The 24,730-nt window shown below is 43.9% G+C and overlaps 1 protein-coding gene across 1 annotated transcript; it reads left to right on the top strand.

Moving 5' to 3' along the window:
• Window positions 1–5,761: 5,761 nt before the first annotated feature.
• Window positions 5,762–22,504, top strand: LOC112229023. Its single transcript, XM_024394897.2, has 6 exons — window positions 5,762–6,532; window positions 9,161–9,280; window positions 13,875–14,027; window positions 19,077–19,168; window positions 19,325–19,445; window positions 20,949–22,504. The coding sequence occupies exons 1-6, from the start codon at window positions 5,969–5,971 to the stop codon at window positions 21,297–21,299; spliced, it is 1,401 nt and encodes a 466-aa protein (XP_024250665.1). The 5' UTR covers window positions 5,762–5,968; the 3' UTR covers window positions 21,300–22,504.
• The last annotated feature ends 2,226 nt before the right edge of the window (window positions 22,505–24,730 follow it).

Genomic DNA, 24,730 nt, shown 5'->3' on the forward strand with positions numbered 1-24,730 from the left:
AGTTGTTTAGTTTGTCTGGAAGCAAGACATCGGGGTCCTCAATGGGACTGGCTTTCTTTTTGTAGTCCGTGATTGACTGTAGACCACATACCTCTTGTGACTGAGCCGTTGAATTGCGACTCTATACTGACACTTAGCTTGTTTTATTGCCTTGCGGAGGTAATAGCTACACTGTTTGTATTCGGTCGTGTTTTCGGTCACCTTGCCCTGATTAAAAGCAGTGGTTCGCACTTTCAGTTTTGCTCGAATCCTGCCATCAATCCACGGTTTCTGGTTGGGGAAGGTTTTAATAGTCGCCGTGGGTAAAACATCATCGATGCACTTGCTAATAAACTCACTCACCGAATCAGCATATTCATCAATGTTGTTGTTCGACGCTATCCGGAACATATCCCAGTCCACGTGATCAAAGCAATCTTGAAGCGTGGAATCAGATTGGTCGGACCAGCGTTGAACAGACCTGAGCACGGGTGTTTGCTGTGTTAGTTTCTGTCTATAGGCTGGGAGTAACAAAATGGAGTCGTGGTCAGATTGGCTAAAAGGAGTGAGAGGGAGGGATTTGTATGCGTCGCGGAAGTTAGAGTAACAACGATCCAGAATTTTGCCAGCCTGGGTCGTGCATCGATATGCTGATAACATTTAGGGAGCCTTGTTTTCAGATTAGCCTTGTTAATTTCCCCAGCTACAATAAATGCAGCCTTAGGATATGTGGTTGTCATGCCCTGACAATAGAGAGCCCTTGGTTCTCTATGGTGTTGTAGGTCAGGGCGTGACTAGGGGGTGTTCTCGTTCAATATTTCTATGTTGGTGTTTTGTATGGTTCCCAATTAGAGGCAGCTGGTAATCGTTGCCTCTAATTGGGGATCATATTTAGGTAGCCATTTTTCCTACCTGTGTTTGTGGGATATTGTTTTGTGTCTGTGCATGTGGCACCACTACTTTCAAGTATTCGTTGTTGGTTTATTGTTTTTTGAAGAAGTTTCACTTTATTAAAAGATGTGGAACTCAACACACGCTGCGCCTTGGTCCATCTCTTATCACGAATGTGACAGAATATCCTACCAAGAAAGGACCAAGCAGCGTGCGGTGGAGGATAAAGTGAGTTGGACCTGGGAAGAGATAATGGGAGGACACGAGACCCTTCCTTGGGGGGAGTTGCCAAGGAGCATAGGGGGGCAGTGACGATGCCGGGGACTGCGGCCACAGAAACCCCAAGATATTTTTTGGGGGGGCACGAGGGGTGGTTGGTCGAGCCGAGGGGAGTGCCAGAGCCCGCCTGGGAGTCGATGGAACAATGTGAGGAAGGATACCGGAGAGAGGGGTTAGCAAAGAGTATGCTGCAGCGCAGGCTTGCTGAAGAGCGTATTTTTAGTCCGCTGCCAAAGAAACCCCAATCATTTTTTGGGGGAGGCACATGGAGCTGGCGGCTGAGCAGAGGGAAGAGCCAGAGGCCGTCAGGGAGGTGATGGAGAAGTTGGGGGAGAGAGATGTTGGTCAATTGTGTTCTGCTCAACATTCAACCTGAAAAGCCAGTCAGCAGTCTGGCGAAGTCTGTACCAGCTTCACACATCTGGCCTCCAGTGCGCCTCTCCAGCCCGGAGCATCCTGTTCCGGCTCCAAGCACTCGACCTGAGGAGCGTGTCATCAGTCCGGTGCAACCTGTGCCGGCTCCACGCATCAGGCCTCCAGTGTGCCTCCCCAGTTTGGTACGTCCTGTGCCAGCTCTCCGCACCCTCCCAGAAGTGTGTGTCAACAGTCCAGTGCCACCTGTGCCGGCACCACGCCTCCCCAGTCCGATACGTCCTGTGCCTGCTCTCTGCGCTCGCCCTGAAGAGCGTGTCACCAGTCTGGTGCAACCTGTGCCGGCTCCACACATCAGGCGTCCAGTGCGCCACCCCAGCCCGGTACGTCTTGTGCCGGCTCCCCGCACTCGCCCTGAAGTGTGTGTCATCAGTCCGGTGAAACCTGTACCGGCTCCACGCACTAGGCCCCCAGTGCGCCTCCCCAGCCCGGAGCGTCCTGTGCCGGCTCCATGCACTCGACGTGAGGAGCGTGTCATCAGTCCGGTGCAACCTGTGCCGGCCCCACGCACCAGGCCTCCAGTGAGCCTCCCCAGTTCGGTACGTCCTGTGCCTGCTCCACGCACTCGCCCTGAAGTGCGTGTTAACAGTCCGGTGCCACCTGTACCGGCTCCACTCACTAGGCCTCTGGCGACGGTTCACAGTCCAGAGCTTCCGGCGACGGTTCACAGTCCGGAGCTTCTGGCGACGGTTCACAGTCCGGAGCTTCCGGCGACGGTCAACAGTCCAGAACCTCCAGCGACGGTCAACAGTCCGGTACCACCTGTACCGGCTCCACTCACTAGGCCTCTGGCGACGGTTCACAGTCCAGAGCTTCCGGCGACGGTTCACAGTCCGGAGCTTTCGGCGACGGTTCACAGTCCGGAGCTTCCGGCGACGGTTCACAGTCCGGAGCTTCCGGCGACGGTTCACAGTCCAGAGCTTCCGGCGACGGTTCACAGTCCAGAGCTTCCGGCGACGGTTCACAGTCCGGAGCTTCCGGCGACGGTCAACAGTCCGGAACCTCCAGCGACGGTCAACAGTCCGGAACCGGCCTCCCGGGTGGCGCAGTGGTTAAGGGCAGCTGTGCCACCAGAGACTCTGGGTTCGCGCCCAGGCTCTGTCGTAACCGGCCGCGACCGGGAGGTCCGTGGGGCAACGCACAATTGGCATAGCGTCGTCCGTGTTAGGGAGGGTTTGGCCGGTAGGGATATCCTTGTCTCATCGCGCACCAGCGACTCCTGTGGCGGGCCAGGCGCAGTGCACGCTAACCAAGGTTGCCAGGTGCACAGTGTTTCCTCCGACACATTGGTGCGGCTGGCTTCCAGGTTGGATGCGCGCTGTGTTAAGATGCAGTGTGGCTTGGTTGGGTTGTGTATCGGAGGACGCGTAACTTTCAACCTTCATCTCTCCCGAGCCCGTACGGGAGTTGTAACGGGAGTTGTAGCGATGAGACAAGATAGTAGCGATTAAAAATAATTGGATAAGATGAAATTGGGGAGAAAAAAGGGGGTAAAAATAAATAAATATATAAATATATATATATATATATATATATATATAAAACAGTCCGGAACCTCCAGCGAGGGTGAATGGTCCGGAGCCTTCTGTGACGGTCATCGGCACGGAGCTTTCAGTGACGGTCAACGGTCTGGAGCTTCCCGGGCCGGTCAAGAGACTGGACATTGGTGAGTAGTATACTCGGGAGCGGTGGGCGATATCCGTCAGGTACTCAGGCAGCTAAATAAATGGGGTATAATGGCTGATAAGTGTGACCTATTCGAGAATGAGGTCAGTTATTTCTGATAAATCATTTATTCTGAGGGTTACAGAATGGATCTTAAATAAATTGTAGTCATGCAAGATCTGGTAAACAGGCCACCAACAAACGTGAGAGAGCTGGGTGACCTACTGGGGTTTCTAGGGTACTACAGGGATTATGTACAGAACTTCAGCATCTGGGAAGAGAAGGACCAAGATAGCTATGCAGTTGGGATAGGCTCCACCCCACCAGAAAGTTATATGGGATGATGCTCACCAGAGAGCATTAGAGTGTGTTGACTAATCCACCTGTGCTTGCTTACCCAGATTTATAGGACCATTTTATCCTGCATGTTGATGCCTCTGAAGAGGGATTGGGAGGTGTGTTATACCAACGAAAAAGTAGCAACTGAGAGTCATTGGATATGTCTCCTCACACTGACACAAGCAGAGAGAAACTAACTCGGGGAAACTGGAATTCTTGGCCCTCAAATGGGCAGTGACTGAGCGGTTCCGAGATGATCTCTTTTATGCTCCCTCTGTGACAGTGTACAGTGATAATAACCCCTTGACATACGTACTATCTACAGCCAGACTGAATGCCACCGGTAATCTCTGGGTGGCGGAGCTGTCTGACTTCAATCTCACACTGAAGTATCGTCCTGGAAAGGTAAACACTGACGCAGAGTTTCTGTCACGTTCTCCTTTGCATGCTGAACATTACATGAAAGAATGCACGGAGAAACAATCACCTGAGACGGTAAAAGCAACAACAGCATGATTGTGTAACTGGGATATCTGCGGTCATCCTAAGGCCATCAGTGCAAGAGAAGCTGTCAAGGTGGGGGTGGGGGGGACTGTCACAGACCGACTGTCTCATGCATGCTCAGTCAAAGGTAAAGTTAAAAGATGCAACTGTATCCAGAATCTTGGAACTAAAAAGGCAAAGGGCTAAGCCAAAACCAACAGAATGTCATCAAGAGTCATGTGAAGTCTCACCAGAGGGATTATTACAAAGGAAAACAGCTAAATGGACACAAATTGTGGTACCAAGACCGTACAGGACACTAATTTACAAGTACTTAAACACTGAAATGGCCCATCTAGGAACAGAAAGAGTACGGAACTAGAAAGCTTTTATTGGCCGCGCATGCAACATGACATTGAATACTTTATCACTAAAGTGTGTAAGTGTATCAAACAAAATAAACCCAGTGTAATAACTAGGGCCCCGATGCAACATGGACGGGCTGCAGCTCCTTTTGAGATGATTTCAATTGACTATGTGCAACATTCTCACTGCACCTAACATCATTACTAAACTTTAAACATACGAGTTACCACACCCAGTCTCAGGGAGGGTTAACTCTGGAAATTCCCCTGGTATCTACTGAGTTAGGTAAATCAGCTTTAAGTTGTCTCGCACCTTATTTGTGGAACAATCATCAAAAAAAATCTTACATTTGATGTTCTGGTGCCTCTAGGGCTTTTCAGAAAGCTGACTGAGGACTTTATTACTGATGAATGTGTTTGTTTTTTATGACAGTGGTTTTCTTTCTGCTTGCATTTTGTATTTATATATTGATGTGTGTATTTTGTGTAATTTATGTAATTCAGCGCTCATCTGTAAGATACCTTGGTCTCAGTATGACTCCCTGATAAAATAAAGGTTAAATAAAATCATGTTCAAAGGTTAAATCAAAATCTTGTTTACTCTCTGTGGAGGGAATGGCTGCTGAGGGGTTTTCTGGTTTCATTGTGAGACAGAGGGGGTTACTGGGACGGAACAAATGAGAATAATGTCACAGAGCATTGCTGTATACACACTGGGCATTCTTCTACAGGGGCTAAACAGATCCCACATTCTTTGCCTCCTTCCACTGTGTCAAAATTATTATTTATCAGGAGTATCAGTGAGAAAGTGGTGGTTCTGCATTCCTAGTTGGACACACATTAGGGAAATGATGTAGTCATGGTTTGCACTTCTCCTTATTCTTCTTCTTTCAACACATTTTACCATGTCCAAAGAAAGTCAGTCTGTACTGATTTGATCTCCAATCCACTCCCTAATGTTTTTCACTCTCTTTCGCTGTTCCCCTCTTTTGTTATTTCTGTCCCTACCCCTCCCTTTACTCTTCTCTCTCACACACACACTTTCTTCTCCTCCCTCTGCAATGGGTATCTGTATAGCACAACGTTGCTATATGACAATAGGGCAGTATAAACAGGTAGATGTTGTACTTGATGCCTGTAATCTGTGTCTGATTGTGTTAAGAAATCAAAGGGCCACTTCCCTCAAGCCCTGACATGTTGACATATCCGTATCCAGGCTACACCTTCACTGTAGCAATAGAAGCAGAAGTTGAAGGAAAGTAGGGTGAGGGTGCAGCCTTTTCTGACATCACACAATTACATCATCACACATAAGATGTTTTTGTCCTATTCATGTCTCTCAGTGTTCAGGAAAAACAAGTTGTTAGACATTCTGTCTTTTTCTCTCTTCTTCTTTTTCTCACTCTGTCATATCCTCTTCTCACTGGCAGTCTGTTTTTGATGTCCGAGTGAGATTCCATTCTTCCATTCTGTCTCTATAACTCGCCTCTCTTGTTGGTTTGCTGTTTTGGTGGTGGTGACCCCTGTGTTAGACCATGGGAGATCCAATAGCTTTCTCCGTCCTAAACAAGAGACTGAGACCACAGTTCACTGCCATGGAACGCCTCTGCTACTCCCTGGACACACTGGAAGATGGACCACAGCGGCCTGGCACGGTCAGGGGTGGTTCAACCACACGGTCTACAATACTGAGGGATGTATCACAAACACAGGACGATTCAAGCTCAACCACTACCAAACCAGAGCAGGAGGATGTGGTAACAGAAGGGTTGATTTCCCTGACTGAAGAGGGGGACATCGGTCCTGAACCGTTGGCCATGTCTATGATCAAGGATTGTTCAATGCTGTTCCTGACAGTAGAAGATGCTGGTCCTGATGGGTCTGGTGAGCTGGCCGTGGTCAGGGACAGTTTGACCGTAGCGAGTGACGGTCCAGATGGTTTGACTGTGGTCATTGAGGGAGACGGAGACAGTTCTGATGCGGTCAGTGAAGATAGGAGCACGTCCAGACGGAGCTACATAGATGGGATGTTACCGGACCTTATCAGGAGTGGACGACCGCTCAACAGACGCAGGACACTAGGGCCAGTCTCAGACACGGTGAGAGAGAGAGAGAGAGAGAGTGAGCAAGAGAACAAAAAGGAGAGATTATGTTTGTGTGTGCTGTGAGGCCAGAAATGTGCATTCAATGTCATTCGATGCAGTAAATGTTATGGAATTAAAATGTCTTGCACCAGAACATATCTTGCACTAGAATACAATGCACCTCGTTCAGTACTTGCGCGCAACTGTGTGATACGGTGCAATATAATGCTATCAGCTCATGGAGATAGGTTTGATTTGTGGCTGTGTATGGTTGCTAAAGGAGATATGTGGGAATATTGTTGTCTCTCTTTGAGCCCTTATCAAATCAAAATCCAATCAAAATATTAGTCACATGCGCCGAATACAACAGGTGTAGTGAAATGCTTACTTACAAGCCCTTAACCAACAATGCAGTTTTAAGAAAAATAACCCCAAAAATAAGAGCAGCAATAAAATAACAATAGCGAGGTTATATACAGGGTGTACCGGTGCAGAGTCAATGTGCAGGGGCACCGTTTAGTGGAGGTAATTGTAGTAATATGTACATGTAGGTAGAGTTATTAAAGTGACTATGCATAGATAATAACAGAGAGTAGCAGCAGCGTAAAAGAGGGAGGGGGGGCAATGCAAACAGTCTGGGTAGCCTTTTGATTAGATGTTCAGGAGTCTTATGGCTTGGGGGTAGAAGCTGTTTAGAAGCTTCTTTTACCTAGACTTGGCACTCCGGTTCCGCTTGCCGTGTGGTAGCAGAGGGAACGGTCTATGACTAGGGTGGCTGGAGTCTTTGACAATATTCAGGGCCCTCCTCTGACACCGTCTGGTGTAGAGGTCCTGAATGGCAGGTAACTTGGCCCCAGTAATGTACTGGGCCGTACGCACTACCCTCTGTCATGCCTTGGAATCATGGAGTAACCAAGAAAGTGTTAAACAAATCACACTCTTGGCATTCTCTCAACCAGCTTCATGAGGAATGCTTTTCCAACTGTCTTGAAGGAGTTCCCACATATGCTGTGCACCTGTTGGCTGCTTTTCCTTCACTCTGCGGTCCAAATCATCCCAAACCATCTTAATTGGGTTGAGGTTGGGTGATTGTGGAGGCCAGGTCATCTGATGCAGCACTCCATCACTCTTCTTCTTGGTCAAATAGCCCTTACACAGCCTGTAGGTGAGTTGGGTCATTGTCCTGCTGAAAAACAAATGATAGTCCCACTAAGGACAAACCAGATGGGATGGTGTATCCATGCAGAATCCTTTGGTAACCATGCTGGTTAATTGTGCCTTGAATTGACAGTGTCACCACAGCAAAGCACCCCACACCATCACACCTCCTCCTCCATGCTTCACGGTGGGAACCACACATGCGGAGATAATCCGTTCATCTACTCTGAGTCTCACAAAGACATGACGGTTGGAACCAAAAATCTCAGATTTAGACTCATCAGATCAAAGGACACATTTCCACCAGTCGAATGTCCATTGCTTGTGTTTCTTGAAACCATTCAAGTTTATTATTCTTATTGCTGTCCTTCAGTAGTGGTTTCTTTGCAGCAATTCGACCATGAAGGCCTGATTCATGCAGTCTCCTCTGAACAGTTGATGTTGAGATGTGTCTGTTACTTAAACTCTGTGAAGCATTTATTTGGGCTGCAATTTCTGAGGCTGGAAACTCTAATGAACTGCAGCAGAGGTAACTATGGGTCTACCTTTCCTGTGGCGGTTCTTATGAGAGCCATTTTCATCATAGCGCTTGATGGTTCTTGCGACTGCACTTGAAGAAACTTTCCAAGTTTTCCGCATTGACTAACCTTCATGTCTTGAAGTAATGATATACTGTCATTTCTCTTTGCTTATTTGAGCTGTTCTTGTCGTAATATGGCCTTAATCATATACCAAATAAGGCTATCTTCTGTATACCACCCCTACCTTGTCAAAACACAACTGATTGGGTCAAACGCATTAAGAAGGAAATAAATTCCACAAATGATCTTTTAACAAGGCAGACCTGTTAATTGAAATGCATTCCAAGTGGCAACCTCATGAAGCTGGTTGAGAGAATGCCGAGAGTGTGCAAAGCTGTCATCAAGGCAAAGGGTGGCTATTTGAAGAATCTCAAATGTAAAATATATTTTGATTTGCTTAACACTTTTTTAGTTACTACATGATTCCATGTGTTATTTCATAGTTTTGATGTCTTTACTATTATTATACAATGTAGAACATAGTAAAAATTAAGAAAAACCCTGGAAGGAGTGTGTCCAACTTTTGACTGGTACTGTATGTGTGCATGCAAATGTGTGCATGCGTGTGTGTGTGTGTGTGTGTGTGTGTGTGTGTGTGTGTGTTGAGCTGTTATACGCGTATCCAGTACAACAGGATTTCTCAATCTCTGATATTTCACTCAGGAATCTGGATTAGCAGGGTTTCTTTTTACCACTGTGTCTGAGTTTTTTTAAGAGAAAGGTTGTGTGCATGTGTGTGTCTGTGTGCATTGTTAAAGGTACTGTCTCGGGAGGTGGTTTGTGCATATGTCTGTGTGTTTGCATGTAACACTGTGTCTGTGTATGTCTAGTTGAAGTGAAAAGTGAAATTCTTGTAGGAAGTTGATTAACGTGCTTCTTTACATATGTGCTTCTGTGTGTTTAGTTGAAGGAGGTGCGTCGGGAGGTGGAGCTCTCTCGGAGGCGCAGTCTGAAGCTGAAGGCTCAGGTGGATAAACTACAGGAGAACAGAGAGGGAACGGGATGGAGTCAACACAGAGCGAAGGTAACCCGCACACACATTTCAGATACAGTCAAGCTTTCAGAGCATTCAAGCAGAACAAGATATTTCAAAGGTAATTTCAAAGGCATAAGGCCTGGTCATACAATCATTGAAACAGAAACAAAAACAGTGTTATATATAGAGGTTGAATAACTACAAGACACACACAACAATAGGGCTTGAATGGATTATGCTGATAACTGTATGGGAAAGGAGTATGTCTTACTGCACACAAGGAATTAATCATTTTGGTTTCTGTGGAGCACATCACCTTTAGAAGTCTGTGTGTATGTTGAACTATCTTCCCCTCTTTCAATCAAATGTATTTATAAAGCCCTTCTTACATCAGCTGATGTCACAAAGTTCTGTACAGAAACCCAGCTTAAAACCCCAAACAGCAAGCAATGCAGGTGTAGAAGCACAGTGGCTAGGAAAAACTCCCTAGAAAGGATAGAACCTAGGAAGAAACCTGAAAAAGGAACCAGGCTATGAGGGGTGGCCAGTCCTCTTCTGCCTGTGCCGGGTGGAGATTATAACAGAACATGGCCAAGATGTTCAAATGTTCATAGATGACCAGCATAATAATAATAATAATCACAGTGGTTGTAGAGGTTGCAACAGGTCAGCACCTTAGGAGTAAATGTCAGCTTTTCATAGCTGATCATTCAGAGTATCTCTACCGCTCCTGCTGTCTCTAGAGTTGAAAACAGCAGGTCTGGGACAAGGTAACATGTCTGGTGAACAGGTCAGGATTCCATAGCTGCAGGCAGAACAGTTGAAACTGGAGCAGCAGCACGACCAGGTGGACTTGGGACAGCAAGGAGTCATCAGGCCAGGTAGTCCTGAGGCATGGTCCTAGGGATCAGGTCCTCTGAGAGAGAGAAAGAAAGAAAAAAGAGAGAGAATTAGAGAGAGCATACATAAATTCACACAGGACTCTGGATAAGACAGGATAAATACTCCAGATATAACAGACTGACCCTAGCCCCCCAGACACAAACAGCAGCATAAATACTAGAGGCTGAGACAGGAGGGATCGGTAGACACTGTGGCCCCGTCCGACGATACCCCTGGACAGGGCCAAGCAGGCAGGATATAACCCCACCCACTTCTCCAAAGCACAGCCCCCACACCACTAGGGGGATATCTTCAACCACCAACTTACCATCCTGAGACAAGGCCGAGCATAGCCTACAAAGATCTCCCCCACAGCACAACCAAAGGGGAGGTGCCAAACTGGACAGGAAGATCACGTCAGTAACTCAACCCACTCAAGTGACACACCCCTCCTAGGGATTTTTTATTTATTTCACCTTTATTTAACCAGGTAGGCCAGTTGAGAACAAGTTGTCATTTACAACTGCGAACTGGCCAAGATGAAGCAAAGCAGTGCGACAATAAACAACAACACAGAGTGGGATAAACAAAAATACAGTCAATAACACAATAGAAAAATCTATATACAATGTGTGCAAATGGACCTCCCTTACATTACCTCATTTGCACACACTGCATATAGACTTTTTCTACTGTATTATTGACTGTATGTTTATTTATTCCATGTGTAACTCTATGTTGTTGTATGTGTCGAACTGCTTTGCTTTATTCATGGCCAGGTCGCAGTTGTAAATGAGAACTTGTTCTCAACTAGCCTAGCTGGTTAAATAAAGGGGAAATAAAAAAATACAGTGCCTTGCGAAAGTATTCGGCCCCCTTGAACTTTGCGACCTTTTGCCAACATTTTAGGCTTCAAACATAAAGATATAAAACTGTATTTTTTTGTGAAGAATCAACAACAAGTGGGACACAATCATGAAGTGGAACGACATTTATTGGATATTTCAAACTTTTTTAACAAATCAAAAACTGAAAAATTGGGCGTGCAAAATTATTCAGCCCCCTTAAGTTAATACTTTGTAGCGCCACCTTTTGCTGCGATTACAGCTGTAAGTTGCTTGGGGTATGTCTCTATCAGTTTTGCACATCGAGAGACATTTTCACATTCCTCCTTGCAAAACAGCTCGAGCTCAGTGAGGTTGGATGGAGAGCATTTGTGAACAGCAGTTTTCAGTTCTTTCCACAGATTCTCGATTGGATTCAGGTCTGGACTTTGACTTGGCCATTCTAACACCTGGATATGTTTATTTTTGAACCATTCCATTGTAGATTTTGCTTTATGTTTTGGATCATTGTCTTGTTGGAAGACAAATCTCCGTCCCAGTCTCAGGTCTTTTGCAGACTCCATCAGGTTTTCTTCCAGAATGGTCCTGTATTTGGCTCCATCCATCTTCCCATCAATTTTAACCATCTTCCCTGTCCCTGCTGAAGAAAAGCAGGCCGAAACCATGATGCTGCCACCACCATGTTTGACAGTGGGGATGGTGTGTTCAGGGTGATGAGCTGTGTTGCTTTTACACGAAACATAACGTTTTGCATTGTTGCCAAAAAGTTCAATTTTGTTTTCATCTGACCAGAGCACCTTCTTCCACATGTTTGGTGTGTCTCCCAGGTGGCTTGTGGCAAACTTTAAACAACACTTTTTATGGATATCTTTAAGAAATGGCTTTCTTCTTGCCACTCTTCCATAAAGGCCACATTTGTGCAATATACGACTGATTGTTGTCCTATGGACAGAGTCTCCCACCTCAGCTGTAGATCTCTGCAGTTCATCCAGAGTGATCATGGGCCTCTTGGCTGCATCTCTGATCAGTCTTCTCCTTGTATGAGCTGAAAGTTTAGAGGGACGGCCAGGTCTTGGTAGATTTGCAGTGGTCTGATACTCCTTCCATTTCAATATTATCGCTTGCACAGTGCTCCTTGGGATGTTTAAAGCTTGGGAAATCTTTTTGTACCCAAATCCGGCTTTAAACTTCTTCACAACAGTATCTCGGACCTGCCTGGTGTGTTCCTTGTTCTTCATGATGCTCTCTGCGCTTTTAACGGACCTCTGAGACTATCACAGTGCAGGTGCATTTATACGGAGACTTGATTACACACAGGTGGATTGTATTTATCATCATTAGTCATTTAGGTCAACATTGGATCATTCAGAGATCCTCACTGAACTTCTGGAGAGAGTTTGCTGCACTGAAAGTAAAGGGGCTGAATAATTTTGCACGCCCAATTTTTCAGTTTTTGATTTGTTAAAAAAGTTTGAAATATCCAATAAATGTCGTTCCACTTCATGATTGTGTCCCACTTGTTGTTGATTCTTCACAAAAAAATACAGTTTTATATCTTTATGTTTGAAGCCTGAAATGTGGCAAAAGGTCGCAAAGTTCAAGGGGGCCGAATACTTTCGCAAGGCACTGTATATATATTTTTTAAAACATCACCAAGAGGTAAAATATATAGTGAAAACAATAGTGGTCATAAAATAATTTATAGCACGGCTTTTGATGATCCTTGGTTGGGGTCTGAGCAGATTATTTGTTGCGATTGAAAAGTAATAAAATGGTGGTCCGATAGTTCAGGATTATGAGGAAAAACATTAAGATCCACCACATTTATTCCACGGGACAAAACTAGGTCCAGAGTATGACTGTGGCAGTGAGTAGGTCCAGAAACATGTTGGTGATGGCTCTGAAAGCCTTTTGGAGTGGGTCTGTGGACTTTTCCAAGTGAATATTAAAGTCACCAAAAATGTGAATATTATCTGCCATGACTACAAGGTCTGATAGGAATTCAGGGAACTCAGCGAAGAACGCTGTATATGGCCCAGGAGGCCTTTACGCTGCATAGATTTATTGACTAGAAGCTCAAAAGACAAAAAAATGTTTGTTTTTTTTGTAAATTGAAATTTGCTATAGTAAATGTTAGCAACACCTCCGCCTTTGCGAGATGTGTGGGGGATATGGACATTAGTGTAACCAGGAGGAGAGGCCTCATTTAGCACAGTATATTCATCAGGCTTAAGCCATGTTTCATTCAGGCCAATTACATCAACATTATGATTAGTGATTAGTTCATTGACTATAGCTGCCTTGGAAGTGAGGGATCTAAGATTAATGTAGCCCTATTTTGAGATGTGAGATATCACAATATCTTTCAATAATGACAGGAATGGAGGAGGTCTTTATTCCAGTGAGATTGCTAAAGCGAACACCACCATGTTTAGTTTTACCCAACCTAGATCGAGGCAGAGACATGGTCTCAACGGGGATAGCTGAGCTGACTACACTGACTGTACTAGTGGCAGACTCCACTAAGAGGCAAACAGCCTGCAGCCTGGCCTGCACCCTCTCATTGTGAAACTAGTGGAGTTAGAGCGCTGTCTAAGTTCGTAGATAAGATGAGAGCACCCCTCCAGCTAGAATGGAGTCCGTCACTCCTCAACAGGCCAGGCTTGGTCCTGTTTGTGGGTGAATCCCAGAAAGAAGGCCAATTATCTACAAATTCTATCTTTTGGGAGGGGCAGAAAAAGGTTTTCAACTAGCGATTGAGTTATGAGACTCTGCTGTAGAGCTCATCACTCCCCTTAACTGAGAGGGGGCCAGAGACAATTACTCAATGCCGACACATCTTTCTATCTGACCCCTCTCTCTCTCTCCCCCTCTATCAACCCCCCACCCCTTCCTCGCTACCCCTATCTCTGCAGGTTACAGAGGAGGTTCACTCCATTCTGAGGTTGTTGCTTCCTTTGACAGGATCCAGCCCAGTAGAACCGTCTGGTCAGGAGAACAGTCTGGATACAGCACTGGTTCTGCTGCAGAACGTGGCACGCAAACTAGCATTGAACCACACAGCACAGGTGAGTCTTAACTAGCACTGAGTCACATAGCACAGGTGAGCCTAAACTAGAACTGAGCCACACAGCACAGGGTGAGTCTAAACTAGCTCACAAGTCTCAGCCACACAGTACAGTTGAGCTCAGACTATATTTTGAGGAGTTGCAACCTGATTGTCAAAACAATAAAATGTATTTAAGTTTTTGGGTTCCAAAATATTTCCTCCAATTTGTTCTTAGTGAATGTGTCCCGGGCTTATGACACAGTCTTGCGCTCATACAGTCATACCCCAAGGGGAGTTTAAATCGCATCAGAATATATCAGCAAACAATTTAGGCAGAAGAACCATCGATACCAAGAAACCAGAGGTGGCTGTTCAGAGGAAGGGGAGGACCGTCCCCCTCAGTGAATTTCATAAAAATGGAAAAACATTTAAAAAGTAATCCTTTTTAGATAAAGCTATACTAAATATGTTCACGTCACCAAATCATTTATAAAAACACACTGTTTTGCAATGAAGGTCTACAGTAACCTCAACAGCTAGAACCATGGTGTAGCAGGAGGACAGCTAGCTCCTCCTCTGGGTACATTGACTTCAATCCAAAACCAATGAAGGCTCATGGTTCTCACCCTCTTCTATCGACTTACACAGTAATTATTACATCTTCCAGAGTATGTCCTCCAACCGATCAAGTAACATTTGATTTGGAATACAACAGGTGTGTAGACCTTACATTGAAATGCTTACTTACAAGCACTTAACCAACAAGAAAATACCTAAAAACAAAACGTATGAGAGCTCTTGCAGCATGAACTGACATGTTGTCCACCCAATCGAAGGATCAAAGAATAAATATACTGTAGTACTGAAAGCATAAGCTACAGCTAGCTAGGACAGCATTGCATAAAATGTGGTGAGTAGTTGACTCTAAGCGATAGAAAGACAATAGTTGAACAGTTTTGAACAAATTCATTTCTTAAAAAATAAAGGAGAAGTAAGAGCGAGAGAGAGTAATTTTTTTCCAGTTTTACAAATGCAGCTTTCTAGTTAATACATTATGTTAACTAGCTGACTATGACTAGCCAACACATCACTGGAACTCTTCCAAGTCAAAGTAACCTTCTGGTTTTATTCATTTATGGCCACCGGGGCTTGTTATGACAAATAATGTTCCCCAGCCAAATAGTATCCCCCTCTGATTGACAATGGGATTCGATAAACTATTATCGTCCGTTGCTATATCAACGGTGTGATGACCTAATGATTGGACGTTTAGAGATCATTACAGCCTAAAATACGTTCTTTTCATCATCGCTGTGCAAACAAGGCTGATTTCCGCGACAGTGTCGCTGTTTAAACAAGTTATGTTTAGCCAATACATTTAAAACTTATTTTGGGTACCTTCCTAACATAATAACACGAAATCCATGTCTTAAACATTGCTACATTTCGGAAATGGCAAAGACAACGTGTAATCTGCGTGACACATTAAAGTTATTTACTTTACACATCAGGAAAACAGCTCATTTCCACTCCATTCATATGCAAATCCGTTTGATTCATACACTGGCTTGTCTGGCTGTCATGTTTATATTTTAACCTTCCCTTATCTACACTGAAATAATATAATTTCAGTAATCCTCTATTATGATAAAAAATATATATATATATCTCGCATAGCTCATTAGTACACCCTTGTGGTTGAATATATATGTAACTTTTGCAGGTCCTATGATACAACAATGAATAATGTGGAACAAATAAATACCACCAAAGGATACCTTACAACTTACAATACTGAACACCTTGTGAAACAGCTGTGAAAACCAACCTGGCATTATTTAAGATTTGAATACATAAACCTACATCATTTTTGGTGCAGTTGTGTCATTCATTTATTTTCACAGATTTGTTGTGCACTCACATGGCAATCATAGACTAAAATACTAAATTCTGGTGTGTGGAATGTAGAGTAGGGGTTGCTGTGTGGGTGGGAGGTTCTGCCTGTCACTTGTTCTCAACAGGCAGCCAGTTTCAGAAGGGAGTCTTGAAGAGGGAGAATGCAAAGTCCAGGCAATGCTGCCCTCTTTGTTCTGAGTGTTTGCAGTGCTAGTGTTTTTAGTTAGTCTGTGCATTAGTCTGTGCATCTCACATATTATGTGCCCAGTATGACACTTACTGATCATGTGCCATGGTGAAAAAACTTTGATGGGCTTCAACTCCGGTGCCACAGTCTTTGCTCTCTCAAACTTCTGGTAGGCTAGACAGGGTACTGACCTTTAAGCTAAAAGTGACAAATTGAAACATTGTGTGCTCTCTGATATGAATTGAAATCATAATAATTTCTGATATAATAGCATGTGATTGATAAACCAAAGGTTATTTCACTTGCCCAGCTGTCCACCTCCTTCACAATTCCCCGTCAGAAGAAGTGTAGGTTGATTTTGGCAATCATGCGCTTCACTCTGAAATGGCCACCATGCATCTCGGTCAGCACGGTCAGTGGCCTCCTTCTCCTCCTTAGTAAAAATCACCCTCCTGTGTGGCTGGCCATCCTTCCCCTGTAGGTACATGTGATTGCCTAACAAGTTTGAAGAGAAGAGTTGTTGAAATACTCTAAGTGTAACAGTATAACTTTAGACCATCCCCTCGCCCACTACTACTTCAAGGTCTCAGAGCAAGTGACGTCACCAATTGAAACGCTATTTAGCGCGCACCGCTACCTAAGCTAGCCGTTTCACTCACCCCCCTTTTGACCTTCCTCCTTTTCCGCAGCAACCAGTGATCCAGGTCACGGCACCAATGTAACAGTATAACTTTAGACCGTCCCCTCGCCCATACCCGGGCGCGAACCAGGGGCCCTCTGCACACATCAACAACAGTCACCCACGAAGCATCGTTACCCATCGCTCCACAAAAGCCGCGGCCCTTGCAGAGCAAGGGGAACTACTACTTCAAGGTCTCAGAGCAAGTGACGTCACCGACTGAAACGCTATTTAGCGCGCACCGCTAACTAAGCTAGCCGTTTCACATCCGTTACATAAGTACATTTGCACTGCTGTCTTTCTCTCTGTCTTCCACTCTCTTTCCACCTCTCTCTCCCTCTTTCATCCTTTCTTTCTCCCCCCCATTGTCAGTCTAGCGAAGATACCTAGTCATGGGCATTTGGAATTACCATAATTGCTTACACCTATTCATTTGATTGATCAGGTTTAACTTATAGCTAGACACCTCAATATGACAGACATATAACTATATCAGTGGAGGCTGCTGAGGGGAGGACGGCTCATAATAATGGCTGGAATGGAGTCAATTGAATGGTATCAACCACATGGAAACCACATGTTTGATACCATTCCATTTAAGACATTATTATGAGCCATCCTCCCCTCAGCAGCCTCCACTGAACTATATGTATAGCTAGCAACTAGCTAACATAAGATGGAATATGGTTGTCCATACGAAATCCATCCAGTTATCAAATAGAAGTTAACTGCTTAACGTTACCCTGAATTGTGAATTTCTCTGCATGTTGCGCCTCTTGCTGAGATCAGTGCTGTCTTCATAGTACTTTGCCTGGTTGGAAAGATAAAAGAACATCTCCTCAAGGGATGCCATTGAAGTGCAAATACATACAAACAGAAAGCTGCAATAACAGTTACAGTAGCTTGCAAGCTAGCTAGCTAATGTTAGCTAAATAAAACTGTCTGGCTAGCTAGCTGGCTACTGTAGCTGGCTAGCTGACTAGGCAGGCTGAGGTATATAAGTACAGTAGCTAGCAACGTCAATCTAAAAACAGCTTAAAATATTTATTCCTATATCAGAATATTTGCTTATATAAAGAAATACATGGTAAACAAAGTGTTTTCTTTTCAGTCGTTTGGTCCTCTGAAGCAGCAGGTAGTCAGCAGGTCGTCACCGTCAAAAATACCGTCCTTGGAGAACAATTCTGAGCTAATAATTTTGTTTGGACTGAGCGAGCATTTATGCAGTGAAATAGAACTAGAACTGCCCGGACCCTCCTTCCTTCGTGACCACTACGAGATAAAATAGAGCCAAGTAACCAGAATAGCAGTGGACTCTTGGTTCATTACGTAATCCGGTCAAAATGTTTCAAGTTCTAGTAACAGCCCTAGTAACAGAAGCTTGAACTTATCGAATTCTATTGTGACGCAGAGGGGGACACAATTTGGCCGGGGGACACTATTTTATAGTGTTACTGCTAAACTGCTTACTGACTATAGACTGTAACGTTACTACATAATTGTAGTTGGTTTATTAACACGTTAGTTATATTAGCTATGTTGACTATGACGTTACTTTAGCTAATATGGTAACGACGATGTAGGCTGTGTGTAGCGGTTATGATATGTGTTTTTGATATGAAAGGTTTTTTTGCCTGGTCACATAGAGCTGATGTGTTGTCCATTGAAGTCCACAAATGAAGGGAAAAGGTGAGAGGAGTAGAGCTCATAGATGTGAGAATGAATACAATGGGGCTCCTATGAAAGTGAGCTGTGTTTACGTGTGATCAGGGGTGTATTAATTTTGCCGATTCTGTTGAAAAAAAAACATTTCTTTAAAAAAAGCAACAGAATGAAACTGGGATAAATATAGCTGCATCTGCACTCGTTTGCAACTGTTGGAATAATGATTACACCCGAGATAGATGCAGGCAAGAGTGTGCAATGTGGTCCTGGATGTGTCACTGTCTGTCCATGTGTCACTTCAAATGTTTCTCTCGACCTGCGTGTATCTACGTAGTAAACTTTTATTCATAGGCTAGGTTGTAGCAACCTCATGATGGGCATAGGGAGCATTTGAGTATCATGTAGTAACCTAAACCATTCAATGTTATATTGAACTGGGTGAATGGAATATGAATGACAGTCATCACATTTGCTGTAATAGAAATAAGGCCATGCTCAAGAAATTAATAAATTGTCCTCCATTGTCTTAAAAGGCACCGACCTCCACTGCAAAAACACAATTTTATCTCAATGACCGCATGAATGTCAATTAAACAAACTTCCTTTCTTTCCCTACCACTCTTTCCTTTCGGTTTAACAAGGATTCCAAGTCCGGGGGTCGTAGAGAAAATGATGTGGATGGCAGTGCTGTTCTACAACAGGCACTACAGGACAGAGACGATGCCTTGGAGAAGTGAGTGTACACATACACACATGGCTCACACACTTAACACACACACCACAGCAAAGAGAGTTGTCAACACTGCTCGTCTAAAAGAGGGATCTGCATCTTTCCAGTAGAGGAATGAGACGTTGATGTTTTTGTTTTTTTCCACTTCCTGTCGAACAGGAAGAAGGCCATGGAGGCGGAGCTTCTTCGCAGTAAGACAGAGATGATGTTACTTAACAACCAGCTGCTGGAGGCCGTGCAGAAAAGACTGGAGCTCGCTTTGGAAGTAGAGGACTGGAAGGTACTTAGAGAGAGAGAGTGGGAGGGAAAGGGAGGTACTGAGAGAGAGAGAGTGATGAGGGAGGGGGAGAAGAAGGTACTGAGAGAGATGGAGGGAGAGAGATGGACGAGGGAAGAGGGAAAAGAGGGAGGAGAAGCACGAGGGGAGGAAGGGAAGGGAGAGAGCAGAAGAGCCAGAGAGGGGATGGAGTTCTGGGTATCGTACTGTAGATAGAGTGGATATGCTGTAGAGTGAAGAAGAAAGATGAGAGAGATGGTTGAAAGAAAAAGGTGAAAGAGCACGTGAGTAATGTGAGCAGAGAGAGAATATAGAGAGAGAGAGTAGAGAGAGAGTCACAGTCTATGGGAAGGGGAAAAGGGATATGTCTGAGACATACAATACGAACATGTTACTGTGGAAAACAAGCTCTGACTAATCAGGGGAAAATAGCAAATTACCCATGGTTTAACACCAGTGTTGGGGAGTGGTGAACTACATTTAGTTCAACAAGTAATTTCATACGATTTTATAATTCTAATATTAGTGTTTTCAGTGGTTAATAACTTTTCTGCCATGTAGTGGTGTAGCTAAATACTGGAACTAGACAACTTTTTTTTTTGCAAAAAAAAATATAAAAAAATATGGGTGAACTAGGCAAGAATGTCCTTTCTCTTTTGGCATCTCTCTTGAAACACTTTTTGTGTGCCTATTTCTCACTTTTTGAGTTCAGTAGGCTAAATGACATTCTGTTGACATTGACTTCTTTTAGTGTGATGTAATTAATGAGTAGCTTGGTAAAATACGGTATATTTTCAGAGTAGCTTCCCCAACACACACATACACACATACACACACACACACATACACACATACACACACACACACACACACAAGGGGAGCGGCTGCGTCAACAACCCTCCGACTCTACTCCATCCCTTCTTCAGTCGGGAGTTGCACATATGTGTCAGGGCAGCAGCAACACAGGTTGTTTAGACTCTAGGTTAGATGATTATGAATATTATATTATGAAGTTATTATTTAAGAATTCAAGAGCATTGAAGATAAAGCACCTGTCCCTGTGCACGGTCCTGCATGGGTATGAAATACACTATTATTTACACGGTGTAGTGTATCCAGCTGGTACATATCACCAGCTGGTGTCCTAGCATGACACTGTAGTAATAGAGCCTGGGGCCTCAGGGGCCATCTGGTGAGAGACCAGCTCCCTCTAGTGGTGCAATAGAACATGATATTATATTACCCTCTTGGGGACAGTAGACCACTGATCTAGCAACAGCAGTCTTATTCTTTCTAATGATCATAACCACTTATGAATTAGGGGACAGAGCTGATTCTAGGTCAGAATAAACTAAAAAGACAAGTAGTCAGAATATATACCAAGTTGTACCAAGTTTGGTGTTTAAGGGGTAGAAGTTGCAGCGTTGGGCAAAAAAAGATAAACAATATATACAATTACAATACTGGAATACCATGATGAGATGAATAAAAATGTCCCTTTCTCAGGACGATGTCCAGATGATCCTCCAGCAACAGCTCCGGAGCCAGCAACAACAGGCAGCAGAACAAGCCCAGAGGAAGCCGTCCCGTCTGGGGCTGCTGAGGAGGACCAACAGACCCCCCCTCCAGAGGCCAGCCTCTACCCCCTTGACCTACACCACTGGACAGGTTCCCGTTAGTACCCGCGTCCCTTCCCCCTCTCCCACCCCCCAATGTACCCCTGTCACCTGGAGGGACAGGCTGAAAAGGGGGAAGGTGGGTCGTCATAGTGGCCAGGATGCAGAGCAGGCATTGCAGGCATCGCGGTCGTCGAGCGGCAGCAGACTGGAGGAGGGGTTTCATACCATAGACTTATAATAACACATCATACACAAAATGATATGCATTTAAGGGAGGGATACAACTCATATCTATGTACTGTATTTACTGGTAGCTACTTTATCAATCTTTCTAACTGTGGATTCTTACTGGGAGAGATACATTGAGCTGATAGTTAGATACAGAATCACAAGCAGATTCATTCTCCAATCTACTAGTACTGTGCACCGCTCTGATCTGTTTGGCTTTAGGAAAATATTTTTCAGAGAATTATGTCTATTGGTGCCTGGATACTACATTTAGGTTGGAGATTTTCCCTCCAACTCTAGGCATACATTTTCTATTGTAATGACAAGCAGTCATGTTGACTGTAACACGTGTCTCTGATTAAAGGGGCAATCCTTAGTTGCTAGGGCAACATACATTTTTGGACATAGAAATGAATGATATCTGCCCATTGATTCTTGAAGAATATAACATATAAATGCATATCAATGCCTAATGAGCTTAGTTCAACTGTCATAGTCCATCAGAACCCAAAATATAAGCTTGTTTTACTCCAATGTTTGTAAATATAAATGTAAACAAACAGGGCCAATTGCAACCACTGATGGCCACTAGATTATCGCCAGCCGATCTCTCGTTAAACCAAAATTTATGTTGCTGTAGCAAATAAGGATTGACCCTTTAATCAGACTAAGAGATTGGAGAATGAGTCTGCTTGTGACTGTGTATCTAACCAGAGGGTGAAATTGAGAGGTGGCACCACAGGTTCCAAAGTGGTGTGGCACTGGTCAGGTAAAACTCTGGGCCCTATTCGTAGGCTATGATAAAATATTATTATTATAGATAGAACAGATGAAAAGGGAAGCTATGAATAGGGCTGGAGTTTTTCTTGTCAAGACATGTGAATTGGAAACACTCCTGGCCTAAGGTGAATCAAACCCTTTCAAACTCCTACAAACCTTGTTATTGTTCATTCTGAAGCCTTTATGTATGGCAGAGTTACATTTAGCACTATACTCAGTATAATTTGTAACAAGCCAGGGTTACATTTAATATTATACACAGTAAAATTTGTAACAATGTTTTTTTTAATGTGTAAGTCATAAAACCACTAACTTTGTGTCATTGTCCTGGTCTCCATCTGGGCTACCAGAGGTTGGATCCCTGCTTCTCACTGTTGGAACTGATTGCCTGTAAAATCCATATTGTCAATCATTAAATCAACTACTTTAAACATTTTTATTGAAAATTATATTCCCCTTTTCATGAAGTAGATGTTGTTGACTGTCACTCATTCTTTTGCACTCAATTCTAACCAAACCTGCGTTATCAGTTCATATCAGTAGGTGTCACTGTGCACGAAAAGACTGACGCCATGATGGCTGACTGTCTCTGTATTTGTGAAAGCTATGGTGGTGCTAGAATCCATCAATTCTATTTTTCTGCATAAGCCATCCAAATGTTCTGTTGGACAAATGTGTTATATTGTCTCGGTAGACTGCTCTGTGGCGTAATTTCTAGGGTTTTTACTTTTAAGTCAGTGAAATTTGCTCCACAAATATATTTCAATAATCACCAGCAGTGGAAATAGGATAATATATAATACATTACTGGACTAACAAACTGGCTGGCTGACTAACAGTTTCAGTAACTTCAGTATCCCTTGGCCTTGGGTATTAACAGCAGATTGTTTCATCTTCTTTATCCTGTGCCAAGCACATTTATTCAGTTAGTTTAAATTATTAGCCGTTGGCTGCATGATTGCATCAACCAAGCTAGCTAATGATGTTAGCTAGCTAGCTAGATAGGCTACTAAAGCTAATGTTAGTAAGGAGGTGCGGGGGGGGGGGCAAATAAAACCAAAATATATATTTTATTTTTTAAGGAACCCAGTCCGGCTTTCAACTTACTCTTGAATGTTGCAATAGTAGAATGCATAAGGTGCCATTTCAAAATTGGGTCGTGCATCATCAGTTGTCCTGTTGTCATGTCAGTCCTTGCACACGTAAAGGCTCTACTTGGTCCATCTGATGTCTGCAGTGGCTGAACAGCATTTACTACAATGTGGGCTCTGCAGAAGTCAGAGCATTCATACTTCTTGCGCTTCGGGGAGCAGAGCAGAGAGTAGCATACGCATCCAAATGAGTAGGTGGCAGCATAGACGATCAATGTACAATTCAGCAGAACATTTCTGAATATCTGTACAAGAAGAGGATAGGGATGATACAATACAAACAACACAACATTGCAAAATGGCAACATATGATAAAGAGACACGTATGAAGAGGAGGAATAGTTGCTGTGTCTTATGGTGGAGCGGAGATGGAGGAACGACAGAGAATGCAGGAGAAGATGGTCAGTGTGACCTCAAACACCGAGAGGGAGAGTTCATCCTACTTGTGCAGAAAATACATGGCACCTACTTCAGCGGGTAGTGAACTCCATAGTTCTTCTTGGAGTATGTGATGGCCACCATCGTTTCACCATGGTAAACGGGGGGCATACGGTCGGCAAAGCGATGGAGGAGTGTTTCAGGAGAGCACCTTTGGGTCTCGTCTCCTTTAAGGGGAAGCTACAGTTGCCACCACCTCAAGACCTGCTTGGCATGACAACCACAGTCCAGCATGTGTTTGTTGGAGACGCTGTTTTCCCCCTCCATGTTAATCTCATGAGCTCCTATCCAATTATGTATACTATATACATCAGTGGCGGTTGGAGCCATTTAAGATGAGGGAGGACAATCATTTTTTTATTAGCAGGGCCTTATTTCTATTTCAGCATATTGGATGACTGTCATTCATATTCCATTCACCCAGCTCAATGTAACATTGATAGGTTTAGGCTACTACATGATACTCAAAATTTTCCCGATATCCATCATGAAGTTGCTACAACCTAGCCTATGAATGGAAGTTTACAATGTAGGTACATGTCCATCGGGTGTAACTGCTAAACTGCTTGCTAACTGTACATTGTGCATACAGTACAGTGTACAGTTAGCAAGCAGTTACACCAGTGGGCACCAGTGGCAATAAATGAGTAAAACCAAAAGCTTTCCTCGACTTGAAAGAGTTCCCGTGTTGGATAGCCATAGCCAACCAGGTAACATAGCATCCCTCTCTGTTTTGTGCCGGGTGTTGGAGTAGGCTAAACTAACTAACTGCATTAGCTGGTAAGTGAAGGGGAAAGTATTTTTATACAGTGGGGCAAAAAAGTATTTAGTCAGCCACCAATTGTGCAAGTTCCCCCACTTAAAAAGATGAGAGAGGCCTGTAATTTTCATCATAGGTACACTTCAACTATGACAGACAAAATGAGGAAAAAAATCCAGAAAATCACATTGTAGGATTTTTAATGGATTTATTTGCAAATTATGGTGGAAAATACTCAAGATACTCAACACATCTAAAAAAGGCCAGTTTTATTGCTTCCTTTAATCAAAACAACAGTTTTCAGCTGTGCTA

Source organism: Oncorhynchus tshawytscha, linkage group LG30 (genome assembly GCF_018296145.1).
Source record: "Oncorhynchus tshawytscha isolate Ot180627B linkage group LG30, Otsh_v2.0, whole genome shotgun sequence".
Lineage (NCBI taxonomy): Eukaryota > Metazoa > Chordata > Actinopteri > Salmoniformes > Salmonidae > Oncorhynchus > Oncorhynchus tshawytscha.

Coding starts and splice junctions, on each gene's coding strand:
- LOC112229023 (XM_024394897.2), top strand. CDS start 5,969: ATGGGAGATCCAATAGCTTTCTCCGTCCTAAACAAGAGACTGAGACCA. Junction 6,533..9,160: donor TAGGGCCAGTCTCAGACACG/GTGAGAGAGAGA, acceptor CTGTGTGTTTAG/TTGAAGGAGGTGCGTCGGGA. Junction 14,028..19,076: donor CATTGAACCACACAGCACAG/GTGAGTCTTAAC, acceptor CGGTTTAACAAG/GATTCCAAGTCCGGGGGTCG.